Here is a 23,730-nt window from a genome sequence, read left to right as displayed (position 1 = left end):
GTGAAATGTCAAAGACATTTCCCAACTGCGCCATATTAGCCTCGTTTTATTAAATCCTGTGATCAGAGGAGATTATTAATGCAATCAAACGCAGGCAAACACACAAACCCAACCCAGAATTAACTGGCCATAGGGCAGCAGGCAGCCAGCGAGGTCCTGCCCAGGAAGTCCCTGTTCCCAAGGGATCTGGCTCCTGTTCCCGCTGTCCCGCATCCCGCTGAGCTGCTGCAGCTCCGCTCGCATCCCGGGATGTTTCCCACGGGATGGCAGCACCCCAGAGGGTGATGAACTCGCTGAGCCTTGGGGTCCCTGCCCCGCTGCCTGCACCAGGCACATCCATCCGAGGAGCTGCTGCCTCCTGTCCTGGGCTTTCACTGCTGGGGTTTGGCTGGAGGCAGGCACTGGCAATGGGGCCAGGCTGGGCTGCGTTACTCTCACTTAGAGGGGTGCAGAGCTCCATGGCCGGGTCTGGAGCCCAGCCAGGCGGCTCCAGCATCCCAGCCGGACACGTGAGGACACAAGCCCTGATGTACGGGGCACCAGGATGGCACCAAGGGCCAGGCATGGGGTGGGCAGCGCAGGTCTTCAGGGTGCAGCCCCAGCTCCCAACCCCACATCCAGGCTGCAGCCAGCCCCTGCCATGCTGGGTGCTCTCCCTGCCTTGTGCTGGGACATCCTTGCTGCATGAGCTGACACATGGGAGCTCTTTGTAAACCCCCCCAGCCCAATGGGAGAAGCCGGGCACAGGGTCCAACCCTTGGCTCAACATCCCTCCTATGGCACCAGTGGGTGCCAGACTGGAATTGCTTCCAAAGGGAAAAGCCGCTGGCAGCACCAGCCTCGCAGGGAAGCAGCCTCCTCGCTCCAACATTCCACAGCCAAGGAACCACAGCTCCTCTGCACACCACAGCACCACCTCCTGCTTCCCAAAGCCCCGGGCGCCTGGGATAGGGACAGGCAGGGATGCTGCTAGGGACACCCCAGCGCCCCATCCCATCCCATGGTGCCCGGAGCCAGGGAATGGAGGGGAAAACGCCAAGTCACCACAATTCTTCGAGGTAGCACCGGGAGGAGGGAGCAGGGAGGGGAACAGTTTTGCTGCCAAATCCCTGCATCTGATTTGCGTAACTTTCAGACAACCTCATCAATTATGGATGCCCGGGAAGCAAGCGCGGTGCGCGCTGCGGCCGGCCCGGGCCCCACAAACTCGTACTCCTCCGGCTAAATCGGGCCCCACGTCACCATGGCAACCCGTGGTAATTCACGCAGGGATTTCAAAAATCCCATTTATTAAACCCCACATGAATAGGATATTGCCCAGATCACAGAGCTCGCTTACAACCCCTCCCGCTGCTGCACAGCGTGGGGAGCACCGGAGGCACGCGTGGGGCTGGCACACGGAGGGATGCGGGGATGCCACCGCATGGGGACAGACCCTGCTCGGTGCTCTCCTGCCCTGTGCTGTGCGCAGCTCCTCCAGCCCTGCTGCTGCAACCAGAGGTGCTTGTGAACCCTATGCCATGAGCATGGCACCACACAGGAGTCAGGTCCGGGGGGGGGGAAACAACACCAGAGCATCCCAGCACCAACACTGGTGGGTTTGGCAGAGCTGGAGATGTGCGAGCATCCAGGCCCACAGCAGGCATCACCCCAACAGCAGGCACGGCCTCACTGAGAGCCCCTTATCCCTGCCCAATGAGCCCAGCACGGGGAGCACCACTGGCCCCGTGGTCAGAGAGCTCTGCAGCGGGAGATGCAGCAGAGCAGGGCTGGGATGGATGCAGGAGGAGGTGGTGGCACTAGGGCACCTCTGGCCGTTGCCACAGCAACGCCAGCTGTGCAACCGGCATTGGAGAGGGGTGTGCAGGGGATCACGCTGGGCACAGGCCTCATCCCCATCCCCACACACTACTCCCAGAGGCCACGGCAGTGGCAGCACCTGGAGTGTGCTGAGATGAAGAGGGCTCCGAGCTGGAGCCACTGCTCTCCCTGTGCAGTCCCTTGGCAGTGAGAGCAGCGATGGCACCGGGGACATGGGGGGCACAACACCAGCCATGCAGGAGGGACCACACACCAGCCCTACACAACACCTGGGGACACGGTGGATGCCACACCAGCCCTGCATGATGCCAGGGACAGGGGGATGCCTGCTCAGCACCAGGACACAGGGGAAGCTGTGCTCTGCTTGACCAGGATCACCCCTTCGTGAGACCAGGGACGGGGGACACTGCACCAGCCCCGCACAGCTCCAGGGACAAGGGGTGCCGCATCCATCCTGGGAGGCAAAGGGGCCGCACGCCCAGTGTCCCGATGCCACACCAGTGCTCCCTCGTGCCCAGGGATGCTCCCAGCCCCACGCACCAGGCCTGAAACCTGCGGCTGCATCAGCACCATGAATAATTCAGTCCCGGGTGGAACGCCTTCACCAGAGCACTTACATTGTACAGCGAGCAGGTACTCCTGGAGCTACACACACGTCCACACGCAGACACACGCATCCCCACACGTCCGGCCCCGCAGGCTCACACCGGGGCGCGCACACACGCACCCCCCCATCGGGGGTGCACACACGGGGATGTGCAAACCCAGCCGCAGGGAGAAACCCGCGGAGCCTCATCCAAACACCCCCACACACAGCACCACCAACACAGCCCCATCCAAACACACATATGCCAGGGTACACGGATACACAAACACAGACACGCACCCAAACACAGACACGCGTGCACGCACGTACACGCGCACAGGCACATGCAGATGTGTGCAGGCACCGGTGCACACACGCACGGGCCGTGCACACCGGCTCCACGCACACCAAGGTGCCTCCAGCCCCTGTGTGTGCCCAGGCCAAGCCCCGGGACACCCGCCCGGCCCCGCTCCCCGGGACCTGCCCCTGGGCACAGGGCAAGGGCAGCCCGGCCGTACCGGGGGGCTGCACCGGGACCGCTTTGGCGAGGCTGTGCAGTGATCCCGGCCGGGATGCTCCGCAGCCGCCAGTGCCCCCCACGCCGGGCTGCGCCTCCTCTCAACACCGGGGTGCCCCCCGGGAGGGGTCCCGGCACGTTTACGGTCCCCGGCCGCCCGCTCCGCAAAGGGGAAGGGCCGGGGATGCTCCGGGGCCGGGCAGGGCGGCATCCCGGCCGGGATGCGGGCCCCGAGCTGCCGCGCCCGCTCCTGCGACGCCGGTCCGAGCCCCCCCCCCCCATCCCCGTCCTCCGCCGCCCCCAGCGCCCCCCGCCCGGCCCCGCCGCCGCGGCACTCACTGGCTTTGCCGGGCTTGGGCCTCTGCAGCAGCTTCTGCACGGCCGCGATGTCCTCCGCCTTCACCGCCTGCACCAGCTCCTGGTCCTTGCCCATGGCTCCGCCGCGCCGGGGCTGCCGGCTGCGGGCTCACGGCCCGAGCATCCTCCGCGGCTCGGGGCGGGCGGCTCGGTTCGGTTCGGTTCGGCTCCGCACGGCTCGGTACGGGCACGGGTACGGGCACGGGTACGGGCACGGGTACGGGCACGGCGCGGCGCGGCGCGGGCCCCCCCGCCCAGCCCGCTCCGGAGGCGGCGGCGGCGGCGGCGGGCGCCCGGGGCGGGGCGGGGCGCGGCGGGGCGGGGGGGACCGCACCGGGAGCGCGGCGGGCAGCGGGAGGGAGGGAGGGGAGGGGAGGAGGAGGAGGAGGAGGAGGAAGAGGGGAAGGGGCGGGGGCCGCGCCGGTGCCCGCGGGCGGGGCGCGGGGATCCCCCCGGTGCGGGGAAGGTGCCGAGGCCCCGGGGCCGTGGGGTCTCAGCCGCCGGGTGCCCGCAGGGAGGCTGCCTTCGGCCTCGTCTTCCTCCGGGAGGACCCCCCTGCTCCCCCCTCCCGCAGCCCTGCCTGGCGACCGCCAGCCTGTGGTGGCTGCTAATGGGAACCAGGCTGGAGCAGCTTTCCTTAAATAAAGCCTTTATCACCGCCTCGTTTTCCACTCCCGCAGCCACAATGGCCAGGGACACTCGTCCCCTTCCACTTTTTTGTGCCTTAAATGGCCGAGACATTAAAGGCCGGGGGGGTTGGGGGTGTGTTTGGCTGTGCTGAGGGCTGGGGATGCTGATGAACCAGATGGGAAATGGGGCCAGGCGTGGACGAGGCATTGATGTGCTGATAGAGCCTGGTCAGTGCAGAGCACGGCCATCACCGCACAAAATCACACCCAAATTCCTGCTCCCCAGGTAAGTTCCTGTATAAAAGCCCTGCGGAGGTCCTGGCCCCAGCAAACCGATACTGGGGCATGTTGGTCCAGAGGACCTGTACCCAGCTGGTCACTAACGCATTGGTGGCTGCAGTGGGAATGATGGAGGGAACCGAGCTCCTCCTGATGCCCCAAGCTGGATCTCAAGGATCTTTGCAGCCCCCACCTCCCTTTTCAGCCCCCGGCTCCAGGCTGAACCCCCCCTTCAGGGGCAGCGGGGTCCATCTCCTCTCCCCACCCCCACTTTCCAATCCAGGACATTTGGGATGCCAGCGGGAAACGCCGTCTAATCTGCCCTCTAATCCCACCGCCGGGCTGCGGGCGGCTGCATGGGGGGCTTGAGCTGCTCTGGGTCTCCCTGGGCTGGGGGCTGGGGCTCCCAACGTGCCCGGGGGCCCAGGCAGGTCAGGGGCATCCCTCACATCTGCCACCACTTGATAACAAACGAAGCTCCTCAACAAAGGTCCCTTTGTGCCCATTGCTCTCTCCTGCCAGGCTCCTGCACTCAGGGACCCGGCACTGACACGGGACGGGGCAGCCCCATCGGCCTCACTGGGCACCGGGGCCGTTGTGATGGAGCCAGGACCCAGGCAGCGGGGCTGTGTGAGCTGAGAGGGGCACAGGGCCACTGTCCCTCCTGGCCGGGCTAAGGCAGGCTCCTGCAGAGGAGCTCAAAGCAGCTCGCGTTCCTGCGGCTGCCTCCGGGCTCTTGCCAAGTCGGGCTGTGGAGAGCAGAGGAATGTGCAGGGAAATGTCTGTGCTGCTGCCCTGCACACACCGAGCCCAAGCAGCCCCGCACGGGCAGAGCTGAGGGCATGGGGGGGCTGGATTCACCTCCCCTGGCTGCTGAGGGTGATGGAGACTGGCACAGGGTGCCCAGAGAAGCTGTGGCTGCCCCATCCCTGGCAGTGCTCAAGGCCAGGTTGGACACAGGGGCTTGGAGCAAGCTGCTCCAGTGGAAGGGGTCCCTGCCATTGGAACTGGGTGAGCGTTAAGCTCCCTTCTCAGCATTCCATGACTCTGATCCTGCAGGGAGGACACAGCCGCTCTCAAGGAAAGCACAGGGCACACGGACATCTCCATGTGCCCGGAGGCACCACGGGGCATGGGCTGCCCTCTCCCTGCCCTCCATCACGCTCCACAGAGCAGAGCAGGACCCAGGAGCCCAGGAGCTGTCACAGGACAGACCCCAGCTCCCCCCCGGCCTGCACAGGGTGGGCAGAGCCGGGTCCCCCTCCAGCACCCAGCAGCATCTACGAAAATACTTTATTGTGGATGTGGGATGTGCAGGAGGAGGCTCTGTGCAGGGCAGCCACAGCAGCAGCGCAGGCACCCGCACACACGCGACGTGGCCCCAAAACCCATCACGGGGGGGGCAGTGGGAGCCCGGGGGGGGGGTTTCAGTGGTCCCTATGTGGCCTTGGGCCGGGCATTGAGGCGGATGATGGCCCGGTAGTCCCGCACCAGGTCCCGCAGCTGGTCCAGGTAGGGGTTGACGTTCTCCTCCATCCACTCCTCCACCGTGTCGGGGTAATAGACCCTCTCCAAGTGGGTGCGCAGGTCACGGATGAAGCTCTCCCAGTCCTCATGGAGCCTGGTGGGGGCAAGAAGGGGGCTCCAGCTCCCTCCTGTGAGGGACCCCAGAGCTGAGCCCCTCACACGCAGCCAGGGGGGTCCCAGCATCACGTACTTGAGCACCTTGCTGCCAAAGCTCTCCATGTTTCGGGGGTTACCAAACTGGTGCTTCCGATGGTAGGGGCTGAACCAGCCCTTGATGGCACTGGGGAGGCACAGGGAGAAGTGGGAGGCACTCGGGGATGGGGAGCTGCACCTGGAGCAAGTCCCATCCCATGGGAAAAGTCCCGTGCTCCAGCCCTGCTGTTCGTTACCTCTCCTCCTCCAGGGCTTTATGGATGCTCTCCTTCAGGTGGCCATTAACCTGCTCAACCATGTGGTAGATCTCTGCGCCGGGGAACACTCCCCTGCCCTCGCTGGGGAAGGGAGAAGGTGAGAGCTCAACATGTGGGGTGCACAGGGCTGGGGTCCAGCCCCAAGTGGGTTTGGGACCCCCTCCAGTGCATCCCTTCAGATGCCATGGGACAGTGGTGCTGTGGGCACCCCCGACGCAGCCACTCACCATGTGCTCTGCTCCAGCTGCATGCTCTCGAAGCCCAGCACATCCAGGACCTTCCTCTTTGTCTCTTCCGTGAATCCCCCTGGGCAGAGCAAAGAGAGGGGCAGAAGGGGTCCCCCCAGCAGCAAAGCCAGGGGCGCTGAACCCATCCTTCCCCTGCTTCCCACCTCCCAGCATCCCTCCCTGCAGGATGGGGTCTCGCTGTGGGGCAGGGAGATGGGGCTGGCAGCAGGGTGGTGGATGCTCACCGGTCACCAGGGTCTGCAGGCAGATGGCCAGCGAGGGGATTCCAACAGGCAGCAGCTCGCAGAGCACCGAGAAGTGATCGTACCTGCGGGTGGGAGCATCACCCATCACCTCCTGCACGGCACCAGGGAGGACGCGGGTACCAGCGCCCTCACCTCTGCCAGCCCGTGAGGACCATGCCCTGGAGGCGCAGCGGGGCCAGCTGGGGCAGCGCCTCCATCACCCGCAGCCAGCTCAGGTGGTTCCTCAGGTGGAAGCTCAGCGGGGGCCAGGCCTGCGCTGGTCCCGTGGTGCCCTTGAAGGCGCTGGCGAACCACACGGCCTCGAAGCCGCTCTCCGCGTACTTGGTGAGGAACGGCACTGCCGGGGGGGGGAGACACCGGCGGTACCGTACCCGGGAGGCTGGGGGGAGCGGAGGGCAGGCTCCTCCACCAGCCCAGGCACATCGCCTTACCGAGCTGCTCGGCCTCAAAGTCGGGTGCATAGAACCACACCACAGGAGAGACGTGCTTGGCTATCCCAGACTCTGCAGAGGGAGCAGGGACAGGGATGTGGGTGCTGGCGCCAGCAGCAGGAGGATGCCTGATGCTCCTCATGCTCCCCTGGACCTGCATCCCTGCAGGACCAGGCACCGGCCATGACACACAAGCTCCTGTGCCACCGACTGCTTTATCCCTGTCCTCTCACCCTGCAGGGCTCCCACGCTGATCTTCCGCAGCATGTCATCCCACATGAGCACCCGCAGCCCCCAGTACTGTGTGGTGATGAAGCCCAGCACCTCCTTGATGTGGTTCAGGTACATGGTCCCCGTGTCGCCCTTGTTGTGGCTCATCCAGTTCTTGGAGTCCATCCCCTCCCCGAGATGGAAGACCTGGATTTGGGGGAAGGAGGATGCTCAGCACCCCTAGGAACACCTACAGAGCCTGGGTGAGGGCTGGGGTCCCGGCAGAGCCCAGTGCCCACCTCATCTGCACCGATGTGGATCCATGTGGAGCGCTTGTGCTTCTCCATCACCTGTGCCAGGATGCTCTTGAGCAGGGCCAGGGTGTCAGGGCTGTGAGGGTTGAAGCTGTTGGGGAAGCGCTCGACCTCCCGCAGGCGCTGGTACTTCTCGTGCTTGAGGATGAACTGCACCGGAGGAGCCGTCAGGGGCTGCGATCCCCCTGGCCCCCCCATCACGATGCGGGGTGAGAAGCAGGAGCATCTCCTACCTCCACGTGCCCAAAGGTCTGCACCAGGGGAACCACCTCCAGCCTGTGCAGCTCTGCCAGCTGCTGGATGCGCTCGATGTCCTCCTCGCTGGGAGGGCAGGGACAGGCTCAGTGCGGGCACAGGGCAGAGCACGAGGCCATTCCCTCCTCTGCTGCCCCACACCCGCGTGGACTTTGCTATGGGGACACAAATATTGACCCGGCGGGGCAGGAAGCTGGGCTGGGGCACCCGGCCCGGCCCTCGCACCGTGGTTATCGTGGGGCCAGGCACGTCACACCCAGCCCTGGCTCACCTGTACGCGTACGGGGACTTGAGGACTTCCAGCTCCCCTTTGAAAGGGAACATGTCCTCGTACTCCATGAGGACGCCGTTGGCTCCCAGCAGGGACAGGAGTGGGAACACCTGCATTGGGCAGCGTGGGCTCGTTCCTGGTGCTCAGCGCCCTGGGCACATCCCTCCCATCCTCAGCATCTATCTCACCTGCTCCAGGTAGGAGACGCGGGGCGCAGCTCCCTTGAGGTCCAGGTGGACCAGCCTCATCTCGGTGGCACTGATGTCCCTGGTGACCTGCTGCTGCCCAGCCTCCTGCCTCGGGGCTGTTATCTTGGCCACAGGGAGCAGCAGGACCTGGCTCTGGGGGCCGGTGTCCTCCACGGTGTCACCAGCATCCCCCCAGAACCCGCTGTCCTTGCTCACGTGCTTGTGCAGCTCCAGGGTAAAGCTGCAGAGACCGCACCATTGCTGGGGTGCCCCCACACAGACAGGGGGACCCCATGAACCCCAACACCCCCCCCCCCTCCTGCTGTCTCTTTACCTGTCACGGAACAGGAACTTGATGCCGGCCAAGGCCACGAGGAGCAGCACGACGAGGCGCAGCAGGTTCAGCCGGTGGCTCCGCTGGAAGCCCATCCCTGCAGGACACACATGGAGGCCCCAGGCAGCACCCCGGGGCTAGGCAGGGACCCCAGCCCCCCCATCCATCCCCATGTCCCGTGCCCTGCTCCTGGCCAGGCCAGCACCACACCTGGAGAAAGGGGGGTACCCTCCCAGCACCCTGCTCCCCACGGGGCCATGCGCAGGGTACCCCGTGTCCCTCCTACCTCATGAGCCCCAGCCTGGGGCCAGCGCCCGGAGCTGCCTTTGCCTCTGCCTGCCCGGGCGCAGCCTCCTTGGCTCTGCCAGCGCGGGAGCAAACAGGGTGGTGGCTGCAGGGCAGGTCCCCAGCGGGGTCCCCTGAGCCCTGTGAGGCCGGGGCAGTGTCACGGGGCCGGTGGCTGCAGTGGCATCAAGGGGGGTCCCTGCGGATGGAGGGGATGGGATTGGACCATCGGGAACATGGGATGGGCACTGGCATGAGGGTGGCAGCATGGACCCCCCCCCCCCAGCACCCATGGGGACGGGCACCATCTACCATGGAGGGGAAGGGGCACAAACCAGTATCTGATCCCTTGTGGGACAAGGAAAGCTCGAGTCAGAGTTGCCACAATTAAGGTCAATCATATTCATTCAAAGTCCTTTCCCCCCCTAAAGCAATACTGATAACTCCTGAGATGGGGAGGGACCAATTCAGCTGGGTGTGAGCCCAAACCACAGGCAGCCCCATGGAGCAGGAGGCAGTGGGTGCCCCTTCCCTGCTGCCCCCCATGGCCACAGCCCGAGGGCTTGTGCAGAGGTTTGTATTCAGTGTGTGACCAGCCCCGACACCAGCCCTGCAGCAGCAGGAGATGCTCCACGCATCCAGACCCTGGTGAGCGCCACACTGGGACAGCACTGGGACACCCCAGCAGCTCCCAAAGCCCTTTTGGCTGAGCTGCACCTGAGTTCAGGGTTCAAGCCAGCAGCTGATGGATTTAGGAACTGGAAAGCAGCTTTGGCGCTGCACAAGCGGCTCAGCCGATCTCAAGGGCTTGGTTGGTGGTGCCAGAGCACTGGCTCCAGGGGACAGCCATTGAGCTGCCCCATGGCAGGGCTCTGAACCAGCCCTTGCCCAAGACACAGCACTAATCCCTCTGGACACACTCTTCCACTGCCATGGGGCACAGGAAGGGTGCAGAGACCGGGACCCCAGCACATCCTTCAGAGCCAGCCTGGGATGTGCTGTCCTCAGCCACATCACAGGGCAGTGCGGGAAGGAGCTGGAGCATCCCATCCCCATCCCCCAGATCCCGTGGGTACCAGGTCCCTCAGTGCTCATGCACAGGCTGCAGGGCAGGAGCCTGGTTTTGGGGCATGTCGTGCCCGTGCTGTCCCCTGCATGGACACAATGCCCTGTGCTCAGGGGACAGACGTGGCACCCACACTCTGCCCTGTCCAGCCCTGGGTGCTCCTGGCAGCTCCAGCACAGCGCAGCAGGGATGTGCCAAGCTGGAAATAGGAACGTGCCAGGCTGGGGATGCTGCCAGCCCGGCATCACCCCCATCGGGTGCATGGGGAGGCACAGGAGGACATGGGAGTGGGCACGGGGAGCCCAGCACATGGGAAGACCATCACCATGCCGAGTGCTGATGGTGCCGCGATGGGAACACCGCACCGGATCGGAGCAGGGATCAATATTGAGACAGACACTGTCAGCCTGCTCAGAGCTGGCACTGTTACTGCGTGATCTTATTTCAACAGAGAACAGGTTCTGGGATCCAAGCCCCTTTGGCACGGCCCAGGCAGGGTGGGCACGTGGGGCGCAGCACCAAGGGGGGACGGGGCAGCCACGACGCGGTGCCAGTGCCGAGGGGTGATCCCTTTGTAGGCAGGGCTCAGCTGATCCCCGCTGCCCCTCGCTCCCGGCATCCCGCCGCCAGCACCCGCTGGGCATGGGAATGTGACATCTTCCTCTGCCAACCCTTTGGGAACGGCGCTGGCACGGTCCCCAGGAGGCTTGGAGCAGCCCCTGGCTCAGTGCTCGCAGGAGCCATGGGGCAAGGAGGGAACAGACCCTCACCCCCCTGGCTGCATCCACACAGGTGGGGTTTGCGCCCCGCTCCCCCAAACCAGCCCGGTTCCCTGCTCACCTTCCCGAGCCTGGAGGAGGGGGGAAAGGAAGCAAATCCCAACCTGGGCCTGGGGAGAGTGGGGCCATGGGAAGGATGGAGCTGAGAGCCTCCAGGGTGCTGGGTGCCGCTGCAGGGCACGGGCTGGCAGCAGGATTCGGGGTGCCGCTGTGGGGTTTGGATGCCACCCCCTGCTCCCCCCTCTGCTCTGTCATTCCCAGCCATTGCCATGCCAAACCCTCGCTCCCATCAGAAGAGTGACGCTGCTCCATGCACCCCCCTGTGCACGCTCACACTCACGTGCACGCTCACACGCTTCCAGAGCCTTCTTCTGTCAGCCTGGCCGAGGCCACCCCTCATTCCCAGGAGTTCCATTGCGGAATGAGCTGTCCCTTGCCATGGGGAGCTGCAGACCCTGAGCCCTAACAGCAGCAGGAGGGGCCCCTGGTCACCCCCTGCACCCCACAAGCAGGGCCACCCCATGTCCTGGGTACCACTCAGGCATCCCCTCGCCCTACAGCAATCTCTGGGCTCTGCTCTCCATCCTGGCAGCCTCGGTCTCCACTGCGGCACTGGGAATCTCTGCATCCCACTGAGCATCCCTGCATCCCCCTGGCAACCGGGCATTCCAGCATCCCTGCATCACCTCGGGCATCCCTGCATCCCCCTGAGCATCTCTGCATCACCTCGGGCATCCCTGCATCCCCCTAGCAACCGGGCATTCCAGCATCCCTGCATCACCTCGGGCATCCCTGCATCCCCCTGAGCATCCCGGCATCCCACCGGGCATCCCCCCCCTCCGGCCATCCCCGGCTCCCCCGGCCCTTACCGGCAGGTGCGGGGCCGCCGCGGGTTCGAGCTCGGGCCGCAGCCGCTGCCGCTCTTAAAGGGCCCGTTCTGCGGCGGCACCGCGGGCGCTGCGGTGGGAAGTGCAGAGGATGCTCCGGTCCCCGACACCCCCGTGCACAGCGGGGCGGCACCGGCAGGGCGGGGACCGGGCCCCACGCACCGGTGCGACACAGGCGCGGAGGGGACACCGGCACGGCCCTGCCCCGGGGGTGGCACCGGCCCGAAGGGGTGGCACCGAGACCGCTCCTCGGCGGGCCTGCACGAGCCCGGTGTGTGACCGGTTCCGGTGTGTGACCGGTTCTAGTGCCCGGTTTCGGTGCCCGGTTCCCGTGCCCGGTTCCGGTGTGTGCACGGTTCTAGTGCCCGGTTCCGGTGGGTGCCCGGTTCCGGTGGGTTCCCTGTTCTAGTGTCTGGTTCCGGTGGGTTCCCTGTTCTAGTGTCTGGTTCCGGTAGGTGCCCGGTTCCGGTGCCCGGTTCCGGTGGGTTCCCGGTTCCAGTGCCTGGTTCCGGTGGGTTCCCTGTTCCAGTGCCCGGTTCCGGTATACGGCCGGTTCTGGTGTGTGCCCGGTTCCGGCGCCCGGTTCCGGTGTGTGCCCGGTTCCAGTGCCCGGTTCCGGTGTGTGCCCGGCTCCAGTGCCCGGTTCCGGTTCTGGTCCCCGCTGCCCTCCCGGGGGTCTCAGCCAGCGCCCCCTGGCGGCTCCGCTCGTAGCCCGCTCCTTCCCCCGTTGCTCCATGGTCTGGCCCCCCCCCCCCCCCCCCGCAGCGCTCATGGTACCTCCCGCCGCCCCGTCGTGCGCATGCGCTCTCCGACAGAGCCCGCCTCAAGCGGCGTCACTCCATGCGCGCTGAGCTCCGCGCCTTCCGCGCGTGCGCAGAGCGCTCAGCGCCGGTACCGGAACGGAGCCGGGCTCTGCTGGGTCCCGGTGCCCGCGGTGCGGTGACCCTGGGCGGGACCATGAACGCGGCGCAGGGCACGGTGGGCAGCGACCCGGTCATCCTGGCCACGGCCGGCTACGACCACACGGTGCGGTTCTGGCAGGCGCACAGCGGCATCTGCACCCGCACCGTGCAGCACCAGGACTCCGTATCCTTCACCGGGGGGGGCCGCGCACCGGGTGCGGGAACGCGGGGCCGGGCTCCGGCTGCTTCGTACGGACCTTAACGGGTGCGTGCAGCAGGTGAACGCGCTGGAGATCACACCGGACCGCAGCATGATCGCTGCCGCAGGTGAGCGCGCCCGGCCCCGGTGACAGCGGGCACGGGTGGCATCGGGGCCGTGGGTCACCCCCTGCCCGCTCCTCGCTGCAGGCTACCAGCACATCCGCATGTACGATCTCAACTCCAACAACCCCAACCCCGTCATCAACTACGACGGCGTGAGCAAGAACATCACCTCGGTGGGCTTCCACGAGGACGGGCGCTGGATGTACACGGGCGGGGAGGACTGCATGGCCAGGATCTGGGACCTCAGGTGGGCACCGCCACCACCGGCACCACCGCCACCAGCAGCAGCATCCCGAAAGCTGTGGAGCTCATCACACGCCGTTAACCACGCTCTGTGCTCGCTGTTCTCTTACAGGTCTCGTAACCTCCAGTGCCAGCGCATCTTCCAGGTGAACGCTCCCATTAACTGTGTGTGCCTGCACCCCAACCAGGTGAGCCCCGGTCTCGCTGTGGCTTCACAGCCCAGGCTTTGCTCTTGCTCCTCCGGGTGGGCCTGAGGGGCTGCAGAGTTCTATATGGCATCCACAGCAAGAGATCTGGTGGCAAAGACCCATGAGCATTGCAGGATATGGAGCAGCCACGTTTGTGCTCATTACCTGGTGGCTGATGCAAATGGACAGTAGTGGCAGCACTGGGAGCGTCCCCATTCCTTTGGGGCTGTCTGCCCCATAGGCATAACTAAGGGGGTGTGCTGGGGTGGAAGTGGTGGCATGGGGTGGGATGGGGAGCGTGAGGGTGTTACCTCTGCCAAGGAGCACACCCCAGGGCTGCAGTTACCATCAGGACTTGGGTCAGATTTGCTCGAGGCTCATGTTCACCACTTGGGTGACGAAGGAAGGGATGGCCAGGGCTTGAGAAACAAGGCTAAGCTGGAGCACAGAGCATTGGAGGGCATGGTGGTGGTATCATTGCAGTGTTAATAACCCATCTGGTCCGTTTTGTGTTCACAGACTCGGCAGCACAAACCTCTGTAAACAGCCAAGCACCAGAAATGTTTCTTTGTTTGATCTCCAGAAGGTTTAACCTCTGAGTCTGGAATTTCAGACCCGATTTGAGATCAATGATTTGGATCACACTTCACCCAGATGCTGCCGATGCTCCTATAGAGCCGGTGCTGTGCGAACATACAGTGTTCAAGCCAAGCATTATTGTTGTACATAGATCTTACACATGAAGTCATCACTAGCTGAGATGCTGCTGAGGTGCTGGTCTGTGAGCAGAAGGCAGTTAGTTAGTCCCAAGGTGGCAGTGTTCATGCGGATAGCTTCATCCCTCTGCAGTTCCCTGTTGCCATGATGCTGATAGAGGCTTCTCACAGCCTGGGTACAGCGGTGATGGCTTTAGCAATGGCATTTTCAGCTGCTAAGAGTGAGTTGGGTCTCAAGAACCAAAAAAGACTCCAAACTGTGTTCCTCAGAAACCAGCCTTTGCCTCAGGGGACAGGAATAGCTGGTCCTGGGACCTGCTGAAGCGATGCTGTTGCATAGCTGTCAATAAAAGCCCTGGGTTAGTGGAGAGCTGCCAGCATGGTCTGCTCCGAGCATGGGAGTGGAGCCAGAGCTCTGCCCTTCAGCTTCCTCTTGTCCTTCCCCTGAGGAGGGAGGGAGAAAAGCCCATTTAGGCTGGAGGTTCTCAGGTATTCGTACACTCCTGAGTGCTTCAGTTGTTCACCGGCCAACCTGCATCTGAATGCCCGTGGCTGGGATGTGCTGAAAATCCTTTGGCTTCTGTGGAAGCTGCTGGAGCTGTGCAAAGGTTCTGGAACTGAGGCATCTTCTGCCTGCTCTGGGGTATATAAAGTGAGCAAACACTTCTGTAAAGCCTTTTTGCAGTGTGAGGTCCGTGCTCTGCTTGCTCTCAGTGCACAGGCACTCAGCAGGCTCCTAGGGCTCTGAAGCAGCCCTGCGCTGCGGAATAATGAGGTGAAACAGGACCATGATGCTTAAAACCAGAGCAAGGCTCCACGGGCATGATCTGAGCATCAGCTTGAGGCTGCTGCTTGCGGGGTTCTCCTCAGAGACACGAGGCTGCTGCTCTCTTGCAGGCAGAGCTGATAGTGGGTGATCAGAGCGGCGCCATTCACATCTGGGACCTGAAGACTGACCACAATGAGCAGCTGATTCCAGAGCCTGAAGTTTCTGTGAATTCAGTTCACATTGACCCTGATGCCAGTTACATGGCAGCTGTGAACAGCTCGGTGAGCCCCCATGGCATCCAGTGTGGGGGGGGGGGTTTATGGGGCTCAGGTGCACGTACCAGCATTGCCTGCAGCGGGGCTGGGGTCGGACATGGGAAGTCCAGGCTTCTTTGGGGTGGGCGACCATCACCCCCTGTCTCCCCACAGGGACACTGCTACGTGTGGAACCTGACGGGTGGCATCGGGGAGGAGGTGACTCAGCTGATCCCCAAGACCAAGATCCCTGCACACAACCGCTACGCGCTTCAGTGCAAGTTCAGCCCCGACTCCACGTGAGTGCTGCAGCCAGCTGTGGGAAGTGATGGTCCTTTTGGGCAGGCAGAGGCCAGCTGCGCCTCCAGATGCGGCTGGTGCTGGCTCCGCACTTCCCTGCAGGTCCCCAGGGAGGAGCAGGACATGGCACTGAGTAGCTATCAGTGCATCCCAGCCTCGTGGACCATGATCTCAACAAGCTTTGTGGCCATGAGGTGTTTTAAAGCTGGGGTTCAGTTGCTGATCTCCAGGAGCAAAGTGGGGAACTTGGTGTCCTTCACAAGCCTGTTCAGCTCGAATCTTGTAAAGCAGATGACATAGGTGTAAAGAAATGGGGTTGCAATGAGCTCAGGTCTCCAGTTCACTGCTGCTCCAGGCCCAAGTTAATGAGAGGCCCTTGGGCATGCAGTGTGAGTAATGAGGCTGCCCTTGCACATCTCTGCCTCGCAGGCTCTTGGCTACGTGTTCTGCAGATCAGACCTGCAAGATCTGGAGGACTTCAAACTTCTCACTGATGACAGAGCTGAGCATTAAGAGCAACAACCCAGGAGAAACATCTCGGGGCTGGATGTGGGACTGCGCCTTCTCCGGGGACTCCCAGTACATCGTCACAGGTGAGGCCCTGCTGCGCTGCTTGGTTTGGGCTGCAGGGCCCTGCACTAGCACAGGACTCGCCCATTTCTATAGCTGGGACATTGCCAAACCCAGCTGGGTGAGGAGAGCACCCAGCCTCACACCCACAACACAGCCTACTAACTCCCTTAAGTGTCTACTAACTCCCTTAAGCATCTACTGACTCCCTTAAGTGTCTACTTTTAAACTCTCTTAAGCACCTACTAACTCCTCTAAGTGTCTACTAACTCCTATGCTGCAACAGGGCATCTGTTCAAACTGGAGGGATGTTTTTCACCTGTGCAGTTTGTTTCACCTGATAGCACTGCTGCTGGCAGCACGAGGCAGGATGGCCCCTTCAAACCACGCATGTTGTAACATCCACAGTAACACATAAACCTTTGTATAATACAGAAATGCAGCAAGCTTCTTGCTCTGCACAGCTCCCTTACCTCTTGTCGTAATAATAGTGTTGAATGAAGCAAGAGGAAAGTCTTGTAATAGTAATTAAAAGGTAAGTGTAAAGGTTAATGCAGTTTACCCCGTTCTTCTCCCATTTCTCTCCAGCCTCCTCTGACAACCTGGCCAGACTTTGGTGCGTGGAGACAGGAGAGATCAAGAGGGAATACAGTGGCCACCAGAAAGCAGTTGTCTGCCTGGCTTTCAACGACAGCGTCTTGGGCTGACAGCCGCATCGTGGGAGGAGAGGACCTCTGCTTGTTGTCCCTTGTCCTGCAGTGGCAACACCCTCTCTGGAGCCTGAGACACAACCTGTAACCACCATCCCTTCCTCTGGTGAAGGGCTCAGTCTCTGGCAGCAACACCTGCCTCTGCCCCGGTGGGACCAGGCTGCAGCTCCAAGCACATCATCACTGAAACACATGTGGCTTCCAAGGGAGGCTGCCTGGACAAAAGGGAATGGGAGAGGGAGGCAGGATCCCACCGAGGGCAGCAGGGTGCTGTTCAGCCAGAGGAATCCCTGTGGCATCAGCTGCTGACAGCTCTCTGATGTTCCTGTATCCCAAAGTGGGGGAAAAATAAATCAGCCTTTCTAACTGCTGGAAGAGGCTGAGCAGAGGAGAGGCAGCTGATTCCTTAGTTTGCAATCCCTTTATTCAAAGTGTAAGTCACAGACTCGCTGGGAGAGCTGCACTGCTACAAAGCCAACCCCCCCAGCAAGTGTAATAACCTTGTGTTGAGCAGGGCTTGTAGCCGTGTAACACGAGCTACACCACAGAATGCCTCTAGGCCTGGATCTCCTAATACCTACGTACACAGTGCAGGCCTGAGCACAGCTGCAAATAAAGTGTCTGTCATGGTCAGCTGCAGAGTTATGGTCATTCTCTAAACAGTCTTTGCCAACAGCATGAGATCAGGAAGCTCTGGGGGTGGTGGAACTGTTACCTTCCTTGGAATCAGAGGTGTCTCAGGAATCCACTTCAAGTATGTAGAGAGGGAATCCACGGCTGCAGGACTTACTCGGGGAGGTAATAGAAGCAGATAGACACACAAATGTTGCTTGGAAAGCAGATGTCAATGCAAAGGTAGATGAGGCGCTGCTTCCCTGGACCTGCCAAATGAGCAAGGACAGAAGCAGGGTGAGGGGAAAGCTCCTGTAGTCGCTGGGGAGCCAGCCAAGCAGAGAGCCTCCAGGAATGACCTTTCCCATTAAAGCTGGAGTGAGATGGAACAGAAGGAGAGCTCAGCAGGCTGATTTGGTGAGGATGGAGGTGACAAGCATTAAGCCACCAGCACTGCAGGAGACTGCTCTGGGGCTGCACAAGCTGCTATGTTGCCTGGAGAAGGGGCCTCGGAGCCTTTGCCAGCTGGTTCACTGCAGGTTGTGGGTACGAGCCAGCCCTTGGGGAGCACTAACAATAGTCTGATTCTCACTAGAGGTCACCTGTCCCTTGGCAGCCCATCTTAGGACACGCATCAGCTTCTGCACAGCCCAACCTGCTCCTCTGAGGGGTACTAGAACAACCACACCTCCCTCCTGTGCAAAGGGAAACACACACCACTCACCCTCGCTTCTCCTGACCCTGAAGATGGGTGTCTGCTCACACAGGCTCTGCACAGGCTCCCCCAGGCCCCGGGGGTCCACCTCTCCCCCTGCCAGAACACCCAGGAACTCCTGGTAGTGCTTGGTCTGGTTATTGAGACGGAGCAGCTGATCAGCCTGGAACAAACAATGTCCCTGTTAGTTCCTCCCCAGGCTCTTTGTCCCTCCTGGCCCTGTGGCTTGGGGAGCAGGGGACACACAGGCCATTTGGTGGCCAGGACAGGCACCACCGACTCTTTGACTTCCATGAAGGAGCCTTATAGCCAGGCAGATACTTTCTCCTCTTTGCAACCCCTTTGGTAGCCTGCCCTGGTGGGTGCTGTGCTCCTTCACTGCTCTGGGTTAAACACTACAGCAGCAGGCAAAGGAGCCCCCGAGGTAATGGAGAGCAGATGACAGGGGCACAAAACCATGGGGCCTTCTGTCTTCTTGAAACAGAATCTGCCCCCTGCCCATGCATCCATTAGCATTGAGTTCAGAGGGTCTGTGTACATGCTTTGCTCCAACCTTCCTCTCCGTGAATTGCTAACAAGCCCCCTTTGTTTTTTGTTCCCTGGATTTCTGAGCAGGTAACAGAATCCAGTGGGAGTGGGTCCTGTGAGAGCCCTGCTATTCACCCCATGGGACATATCCCCCCCTTCCCAAGTGCAGCTCTGCTGTTTCTCACAGATTGGGTATCCATAAAAGCAGGAGCTGCTGCTCTGAGCTCACACACAGCACTCCAAAGCAGAGCCCTGCTCCTGTGCCAGGCACCAACCCAGCCCCACCAAGCAGTGAACACCAAGCTGCTACCCCGGCTGGGAGAGCCCCTGCCCTCATTTAGCCACATTTGGGATGCTGGTGTTAAAGAGTCAGCACTGCAAACCCAAATCCCTGCAGGAAACGGCCTTCAGCAAGGCAGGACTCTGTGCAAAGCCCAATTCATCACCCCTGACCACTCAGCTGCCCCAGGAGCGGCCGCAGCCGCTGCTCACTCTCTGCTCAGACGTGTTGAGAGGTGTCTGTAGGGCTTGGAGGTCCCAGGAGTCCATCCTCTTCAGGTAGCACACATGCTGCTCCATGGGCTTGTAGCACACGTAGCCCTGCAAGACAGATCGTGCCCCTTTAGAGCAGTCAGTGGCCCCCACAGCTACCTTAACAGCCCCCAGGTGGACATCCCTCCTTTTGCCCTGTGTTCTTTCCTAACTAAAGGTGCAGAGAAAGGCCCCTAAAGTAGGTGGTTAATGCATTTCCTGGTCTACACCTCCTGCTCCCACCTCTGTAACTCTTCTCGCACCAGCCTGGGCTCCTCTGTTCACCCCCATGCACACAAGGAAGGTGATGTAACACACTTACATTCCTGCTGTCGTACAGCACCACGGCGGTGTGGTTGCTCTGTGAGGTGATGTAATAGGTCACGGTGCTCCTGGACTTGTCCACCAAAGCTGTCTGATTTCTCAGCAGGTCCTGCTGGCCCTCAAGTGTCAGACGGACGAGCTGCGAGCCAGCCTGGGCACAAAGAGAGGGACAATGCCACCAATCACAGGATCCCAGCCTGGTTTGGGTTGAAGGGACCTTAAAGCTCATCCAGCTCCAACCCCTGCCATGGACAGGGACCCCTTCCACTGGAGCAGCTTGCTCCAAGCCCCTGTGTCCAACCTGGCCTTGAGCACTGCCAGGGATGGGGCAGCCACAGCTTCTCTGGGCACCCTGTGCCAGCGCCTCAGCACCCTCAAAGGGAAGAGCTTCTGCCTAAGAGCTCAGCTCAGTCTCCCCTCTGGCAGGTTCAAGCCATTCCCCTTGGCCTGTCCCTACAGGCCCTTGTCCCAAGCCCCTCTCCAGGTTTCCTGCAGCCCCTTTAGGCACTGGAGCTGCTCTAAGGTCTCCCCCTTAAGGAGCCTTCTCTTCTCCAGTCTGAACAGCCCCAGTATTCTCAGCCTGTCTGCATACAGGAGTTGCTCCTGCCCCTGATTATCCTCATGGCCTCCTCTGGACTCATTCCAACAGCTCCATGTCCCTCTTGTGCTGCTGCCCTGGAGCTGGATGCAGGGGAGAGCTCAGGAGAGCAGGATCTGCCTCCCCAGAGGGCACACATTGGAACTCTCCTGCTTTGACACAGAGCAGCTCAGCACTCACACTGTGACTCACTTGAAGGGATGCTGTTTTTAGCACCCACTTCAGCAGCAATGCCAGCACCTTCCTGCCCCTGTACCTGCTGGTCTTCCAGAATGGGGAACCAGCTGAAGCCAGCCCAGATCACAGCTATCATGGTTTAAGCCCAGCCGGTAACCCAGAACCATGCTCACAGCCCGTCTGTGTCCACCTCCGCTCCCGGAGGGATGGGAGCAGAATCAACAGAATATAAATCCCATGGCTTGGGACGGAACAGTGCAGTAACTCAGGTACAGCACAAACCCACTGCTGCTACCACCAATAACAATAATGATAAGGGGAAAACAAGGGGAGAAAATATGAAACTAAAAAGGGAAGGAAAAACCCCAACAATAAACACAAGTGATGCCCAATACAATTGCTCAGCACCCACCAACCCAGTGTGACCTGAGCAGTGATCTGTGCCTTCCAGGTGACTCCCCCTGGTCTCTATCATGGGCACGATGTGCTGTGGGATGGAATACCCTTTGGCTAGGTTGGGTCAGGGGTCCTGTCTCTGCTTCCTCCCAGCTTCTTGTGCCCCCCCTCACTGGCAGAGCATGAAACTGAAAAGTCCTTGATCAGAGTAAACTTTACTGAGCAACAACTAAAACATCAGTGTGTTATCAGCACTGTTCTCAGGCTAAAGCCAAAACACAGCTCTGCACCAGATACTAAGGAGAAAAACAACTGTACAGTTGAGAACCAGCTGAATCCAGGACAGCAGCCCATTCATCCCTCCCACCAAGTGCTGACATACATTAAGGCTGTGGTGAGCAGAAGTCTTCCTGCCTGATTGGTGTCTCTTACCTCAGCAGAGCTGGGGGAGAAGATGAGGACCCCCAGGATGCTGATGCCAACGGCACAAAGCAAGGCGATGGACAGGATGATGCAGAAGGTCCTGCGTGGAGCTGTGAAGCGCACTGCAGCTCTCCTGTCCTGGGAGACAAGGCAAGAAGGAAAGGAGTTAAAACCAACCCTCCTACTGATTATTCTTCTTCCCCGTAACAGGCAATTCCCACTGATGACACAGATCATTGCACAAACTGAGGGGGTTTGAGTGCAGAACTGCCCAAACATTGCAGCAGCCCCGGAATAACATCACTTTTATCCCACAGTGCTGGAGTTTCGGGTCTGACATCCCGGTGATGGGTACTCCCACAGCTGAGCACCTTCCTCCTGCAGCCACGGGAGCATGGAAACACTGGGAAGCCACTGGAGTAGGGCTGGAGCTGGAAGCTTTCCACAGAGGAGCTGCTGCTGCTGTGCTTTAGCAGCAAATTAACTTACTTTGGTTTATAGCAGAAATCCCCAGAGAACCATCAGCATTTGGAACAGCCCCTGTTGGAGCGATCCTGCTTCAGTGCCCCACTCTGTGTTTGATTGTATTTACCTTCTTGATCAGCTGTTCTTGTGCAGACCAAGCTGTCACCTGAAGCAAAAGAGCTTGGCACTCACCTTAATGCTTACATGGAAACAACTTTAACTTAATGGCACCTAACATTATTCTTTGCAAGCAGAAAGGATGTGCTTCCAGTAATCCCAACTGTGCAGCCCCCATTAGAAAAGAAGCAACCCGTTTCTCAGTCTGAAGGACATGAAGAAATCCAATACATGCCCGTGGTTAGAACTGCTGCAGCCACACGAGGAAGGGATTCTTCCAGGCTCTGGGTCAGTTATGGATCCTTTTTGGTGATATGTAACCTCCAGACCTACCCCACCACAGAAGCAGTGAGTCCCACCAAAGGCCAGCCTGGGCAGAGCTGCAGGCTTAGCAGTCCAGATGCAACAGTGCTCAAGCCCTATGCTCCCAGGCAGGCTTTCAATAGCTAATGGAATTCCCTGCATGGGAAAAGTGCAAAGAGAGAAATCCAGTGACTCCCAGCCCTGAGGCTCTCCCATGGCTCTGCAGGGTGCAAGTGGGGTGCTCCAGCACCTCTACCCTGACCATCCTGCCCTGCCTTGTGGAAGCCCAAGCACGTCTTAAGAAAATCCATCTGACAGGATGAACAAAACCTCACCAGGATCCCCGGGAACAGGAGGAGCTCAGCCCCTTCAATAAGGAATTGATCACGCCCAGAGTGGGGTCTCCCTCTGTGACAGGGGGGACGGGGAATACTCACTGTGGAGACAGCGCTGCCAGGGTTATTCCTGCCTTCCATCCTCCACTTCAAATGAGGCCCTTGCTCCTGCAGCTCTGCCTCCTGGTTCTATGCAGACTGTATATGCAATTACAACTCCCGGTACACTTGGAAACCCAAATTAAAACAAGCGTGCATCTAGAAGAAATGGTCCATCGTGCCAAAAGTAATTCCAGCCAGGAGTTCCTCAGCCCAGACTTTGGGAGGCTGAAACCTGAGAGCTGCCACCTGGGCAGAGGAGAAGAGATGGGGCTGAATCCAGGAGTGCTGAGTGACGCTGTCAATGCCTAACACGGTGCTTCCTTGTGAGTGGGCTGGAGGGGACAGGATGACAGTCAGGGACTTTGTCCTGGCCTTCCCTCCTGGCAGGGCCACTGCAAGCTCATGAAGAGTGGAAAATAGAGCAGAAAGGAGGGGTAGCCTGCCCCTGTCATCAGTTACTTCCCACTGTCAACACAAAGCTCGTGCTGCCGGAGCTCCACAGGCTGAGGCCAAGTGTTCCTCCTACAGGCTGCTGCCCTGCAAGCCTCAGCTGCACAGACATGCTTGTGCTCTACCAACAGACCTCGTAGTAGGTAGCCCCTGGGAGAAGGATCTCTGCTAGAGGCATCACCACAACCCCAGCTGCACTCATGTTCATGCCCCACCAGGCTGTGGCATCCACAGGAGTCCCCAAGAGAGGTTTGTGGATTTGAGACCTGCCAGCGAGATGCAAGCAACTGAACGGAGGCAAGGGAAAGCTCAGAATGCCTTCATGTAGTCTCTGTTAAGGGAAAGTAAGGCTTTTGGACATTTTCCTATTAAGCACAGCCAAGGACTAATCCAATTCAGCCAGGAGGGCAGCTCATCGTGGAGCTTCTCATCACCAAAGCACTGGCAATCCTTCCCCACTCACTCTTTCCTGCTGTAAGTCAAAAGTTAGCTATTTCAGTGGCAGCATCCATCCAGCTCTGGTACAATGCTTCCGTGGGATGTGAGCTCCAGCTCTGAACAAACACGCCCTGTACTGTGGCACTGCTGAGAGCAGAACAGGACCGGCACAGCCAAACCAGAGCTCTGCTTCACTGGGCAATGCGCAGTGATCCCGCAGCACTGATCCCACATCACCACCTGCAGCTGAGCTTCGCACAAGAGGTGTGAGAACCAAGCAGCAACATACAGATGGGGGGTTCTCCCCAAAGAGACTGTAACAGCCATGCAGGAGACACTTTCTTGCTCTAAGAAATGGAGGCCCTGCCTAATCTGAGGCACAGAATTAAGCGAAACCCTCTACAAAACACTGGGGGTGGCAGGATTGAGGATCGCTGTGTTCTGCTCAGCACTGTGCTCTTCAAGAAGCAAATCTGAGCCCACATCAAGGGATTTGGGACCCAAGCCCCAGAAATACCCTCCAGAGCTTAGATTACTCTCCCCATTTCTGCGTGTGAGGAGTAAAGACAACAACCACAAACCAACCCCTAAATCCCACAAC

At 60.6% G+C, this 23,730-nt stretch overlaps 4 protein-coding genes across 5 annotated transcripts in view; 1 reads left to right on the top strand and 3 right to left on the bottom strand.

Moving 5' to 3' along the window:
- Positions 1 to 3,439, bottom strand: part of CASKIN1 (CASK interacting protein 1) — a 29,541-nt gene extending 26,102 nt beyond the window's left edge. The window contains 1 exon segment of the mRNA XM_061349162.1: positions 3,264 to 3,439. Within this exon segment, the coding sequence (XP_061205146.1) occupies positions 3,264 to 3,357 (94 nt within the window). The 5' untranslated portion in view covers positions 3,358 to 3,439.
- Positions 3,440 to 5,550: 2,111 nt separating this feature from the next.
- LOC133210072 (hexosaminidase D-like) lies at positions 5,551 to 11,958 on the bottom strand. Of its 2 annotated transcripts, none has more exons than XM_061349161.1 (14): positions 11,622 to 11,958; positions 8,623 to 8,719; positions 8,289 to 8,529; positions 8,101 to 8,210; positions 7,808 to 7,895; positions 7,560 to 7,724; positions 7,284 to 7,467; positions 7,051 to 7,122; positions 6,752 to 6,956; positions 6,599 to 6,681; positions 6,354 to 6,432; positions 6,106 to 6,207; positions 5,907 to 5,996; positions 5,551 to 5,810 (listed from the first exon to the last, which is right to left on the bottom strand). In XM_061349161.1, exons 2-14 carry the CDS (start codon positions 8,715 to 8,717, stop codon positions 5,627 to 5,629), a joined length of 1,698 nt encoding a protein of 565 aa, XP_061205145.1. In that variant the 5' UTR covers positions 8,718 to 8,719; positions 11,622 to 11,958; the 3' UTR covers positions 5,551 to 5,626. The 2 variants fall into 2 exon arrangements, with proteins under 2 accessions (XP_061205145.1, XP_061205144.1); XM_061349160.1 differs by lacking the exon at positions 11,622 to 11,958 and adding an exon at positions 8,909 to 9,101.
- A 614-nt stretch (positions 11,959 to 12,572) lies between these two features.
- Positions 12,573 to 17,248, top strand: MLST8 (MTOR associated protein, LST8 homolog). The gene is made up of 8 exons (XM_061349157.1): positions 12,573 to 12,725; positions 12,817 to 12,868; positions 12,950 to 13,112; positions 13,221 to 13,296; positions 14,910 to 15,062; positions 15,210 to 15,334; positions 15,765 to 15,928; positions 16,494 to 17,248. Exons 1-8 carry the CDS (start codon positions 12,597 to 12,599, stop codon positions 16,610 to 16,612), a joined length of 981 nt encoding a protein of 326 aa, XP_061205141.1. The 5' UTR covers positions 12,573 to 12,596; the 3' UTR covers positions 16,613 to 17,248.
- BRICD5 (BRICHOS domain containing 5) lies at positions 17,022 to 23,151 on the bottom strand. The gene is made up of 6 exons (XM_061349159.1): positions 22,242 to 23,151; positions 20,929 to 21,057; positions 19,324 to 19,476; positions 18,963 to 19,070; positions 17,952 to 18,105; positions 17,022 to 17,496 (listed from the first exon to the last, which is right to left on the bottom strand). Exons 1-6 carry the CDS (start codon positions 22,278 to 22,280, stop codon positions 17,402 to 17,404), a joined length of 678 nt encoding a protein of 225 aa, XP_061205143.1. The 5' UTR covers positions 22,281 to 23,151; the 3' UTR covers positions 17,022 to 17,401.
- Positions 23,152 to 23,730: the final 579 nt, after the last annotated feature.

The sequence above is a fragment of the Neopsephotus bourkii genome, unplaced genomic scaffold, assembly GCF_033783945.1.
Source record: "Neopsephotus bourkii isolate Nb327-2 ecotype Australia unplaced genomic scaffold, CSIRO-AGI_Nbou_v1 NB_384, whole genome shotgun sequence".
Lineage (NCBI taxonomy): Eukaryota > Metazoa > Chordata > Aves > Psittaciformes > Psittacidae > Neopsephotus > Neopsephotus bourkii.
This window is presented reverse-complemented; position numbering and strand designations above follow the sequence as displayed.

Coding starts and splice junctions, on each gene's coding strand:
- LOC133210072 (XM_061349161.1), bottom strand. CDS start 8,717: ATGGGCTTCCAGCGGAGCCACCGGCTGAACCTGCTGCGCCTCGTCGTG. Junction 8,530..8,622: donor AAGTTCCTGTTCCGTGACAG/GTAAAGAGACAG, acceptor CGGTCTCTGCAG/CTTTACCCTGGAGCTGCACA. Junction 5,997..6,105: donor AAAGCCCTGGAGGAGGAGAG/GTAACGAACAGC, acceptor GTGCCTCCCCAG/TGCCATCAAGGGCTGGTTCA.
- MLST8 (XM_061349157.1), top strand. CDS start 12,597: ATGAACGCGGCGCAGGGCACGGTGGGCAGCGACCCGGTCATCCTGGCC. Junction 12,869..12,949: donor CAGCATGATCGCTGCCGCAG/GTGAGCGCGCCC, acceptor TCCTCGCTGCAG/GCTACCAGCACATCCGCATG. Junction 15,335..15,764: donor AAGTTCAGCCCCGACTCCAC/GTGAGTGCTGCA, acceptor TCTGCCTCGCAG/GCTCTTGGCTACGTGTTCTG.
- BRICD5 (XM_061349159.1), bottom strand. CDS start 22,280: ATGGAAGGCAGGAATAACCCTGGCAGCGCTGTCTCCACA. Junction 21,058..22,241: donor CTGGCAGCGCTGTCTCCACA/GTGAGTATTCCC, acceptor CTTGTCTCCCAG/GACAGGAGAGCTGCAGTGCG. Junction 17,497..17,951: donor CAGGGTCAGGAGAAGCGAGG/GTGAGTGGTGTG, acceptor CTCATTTGGCAG/GTCCAGGGAAGCAGCGCCTC.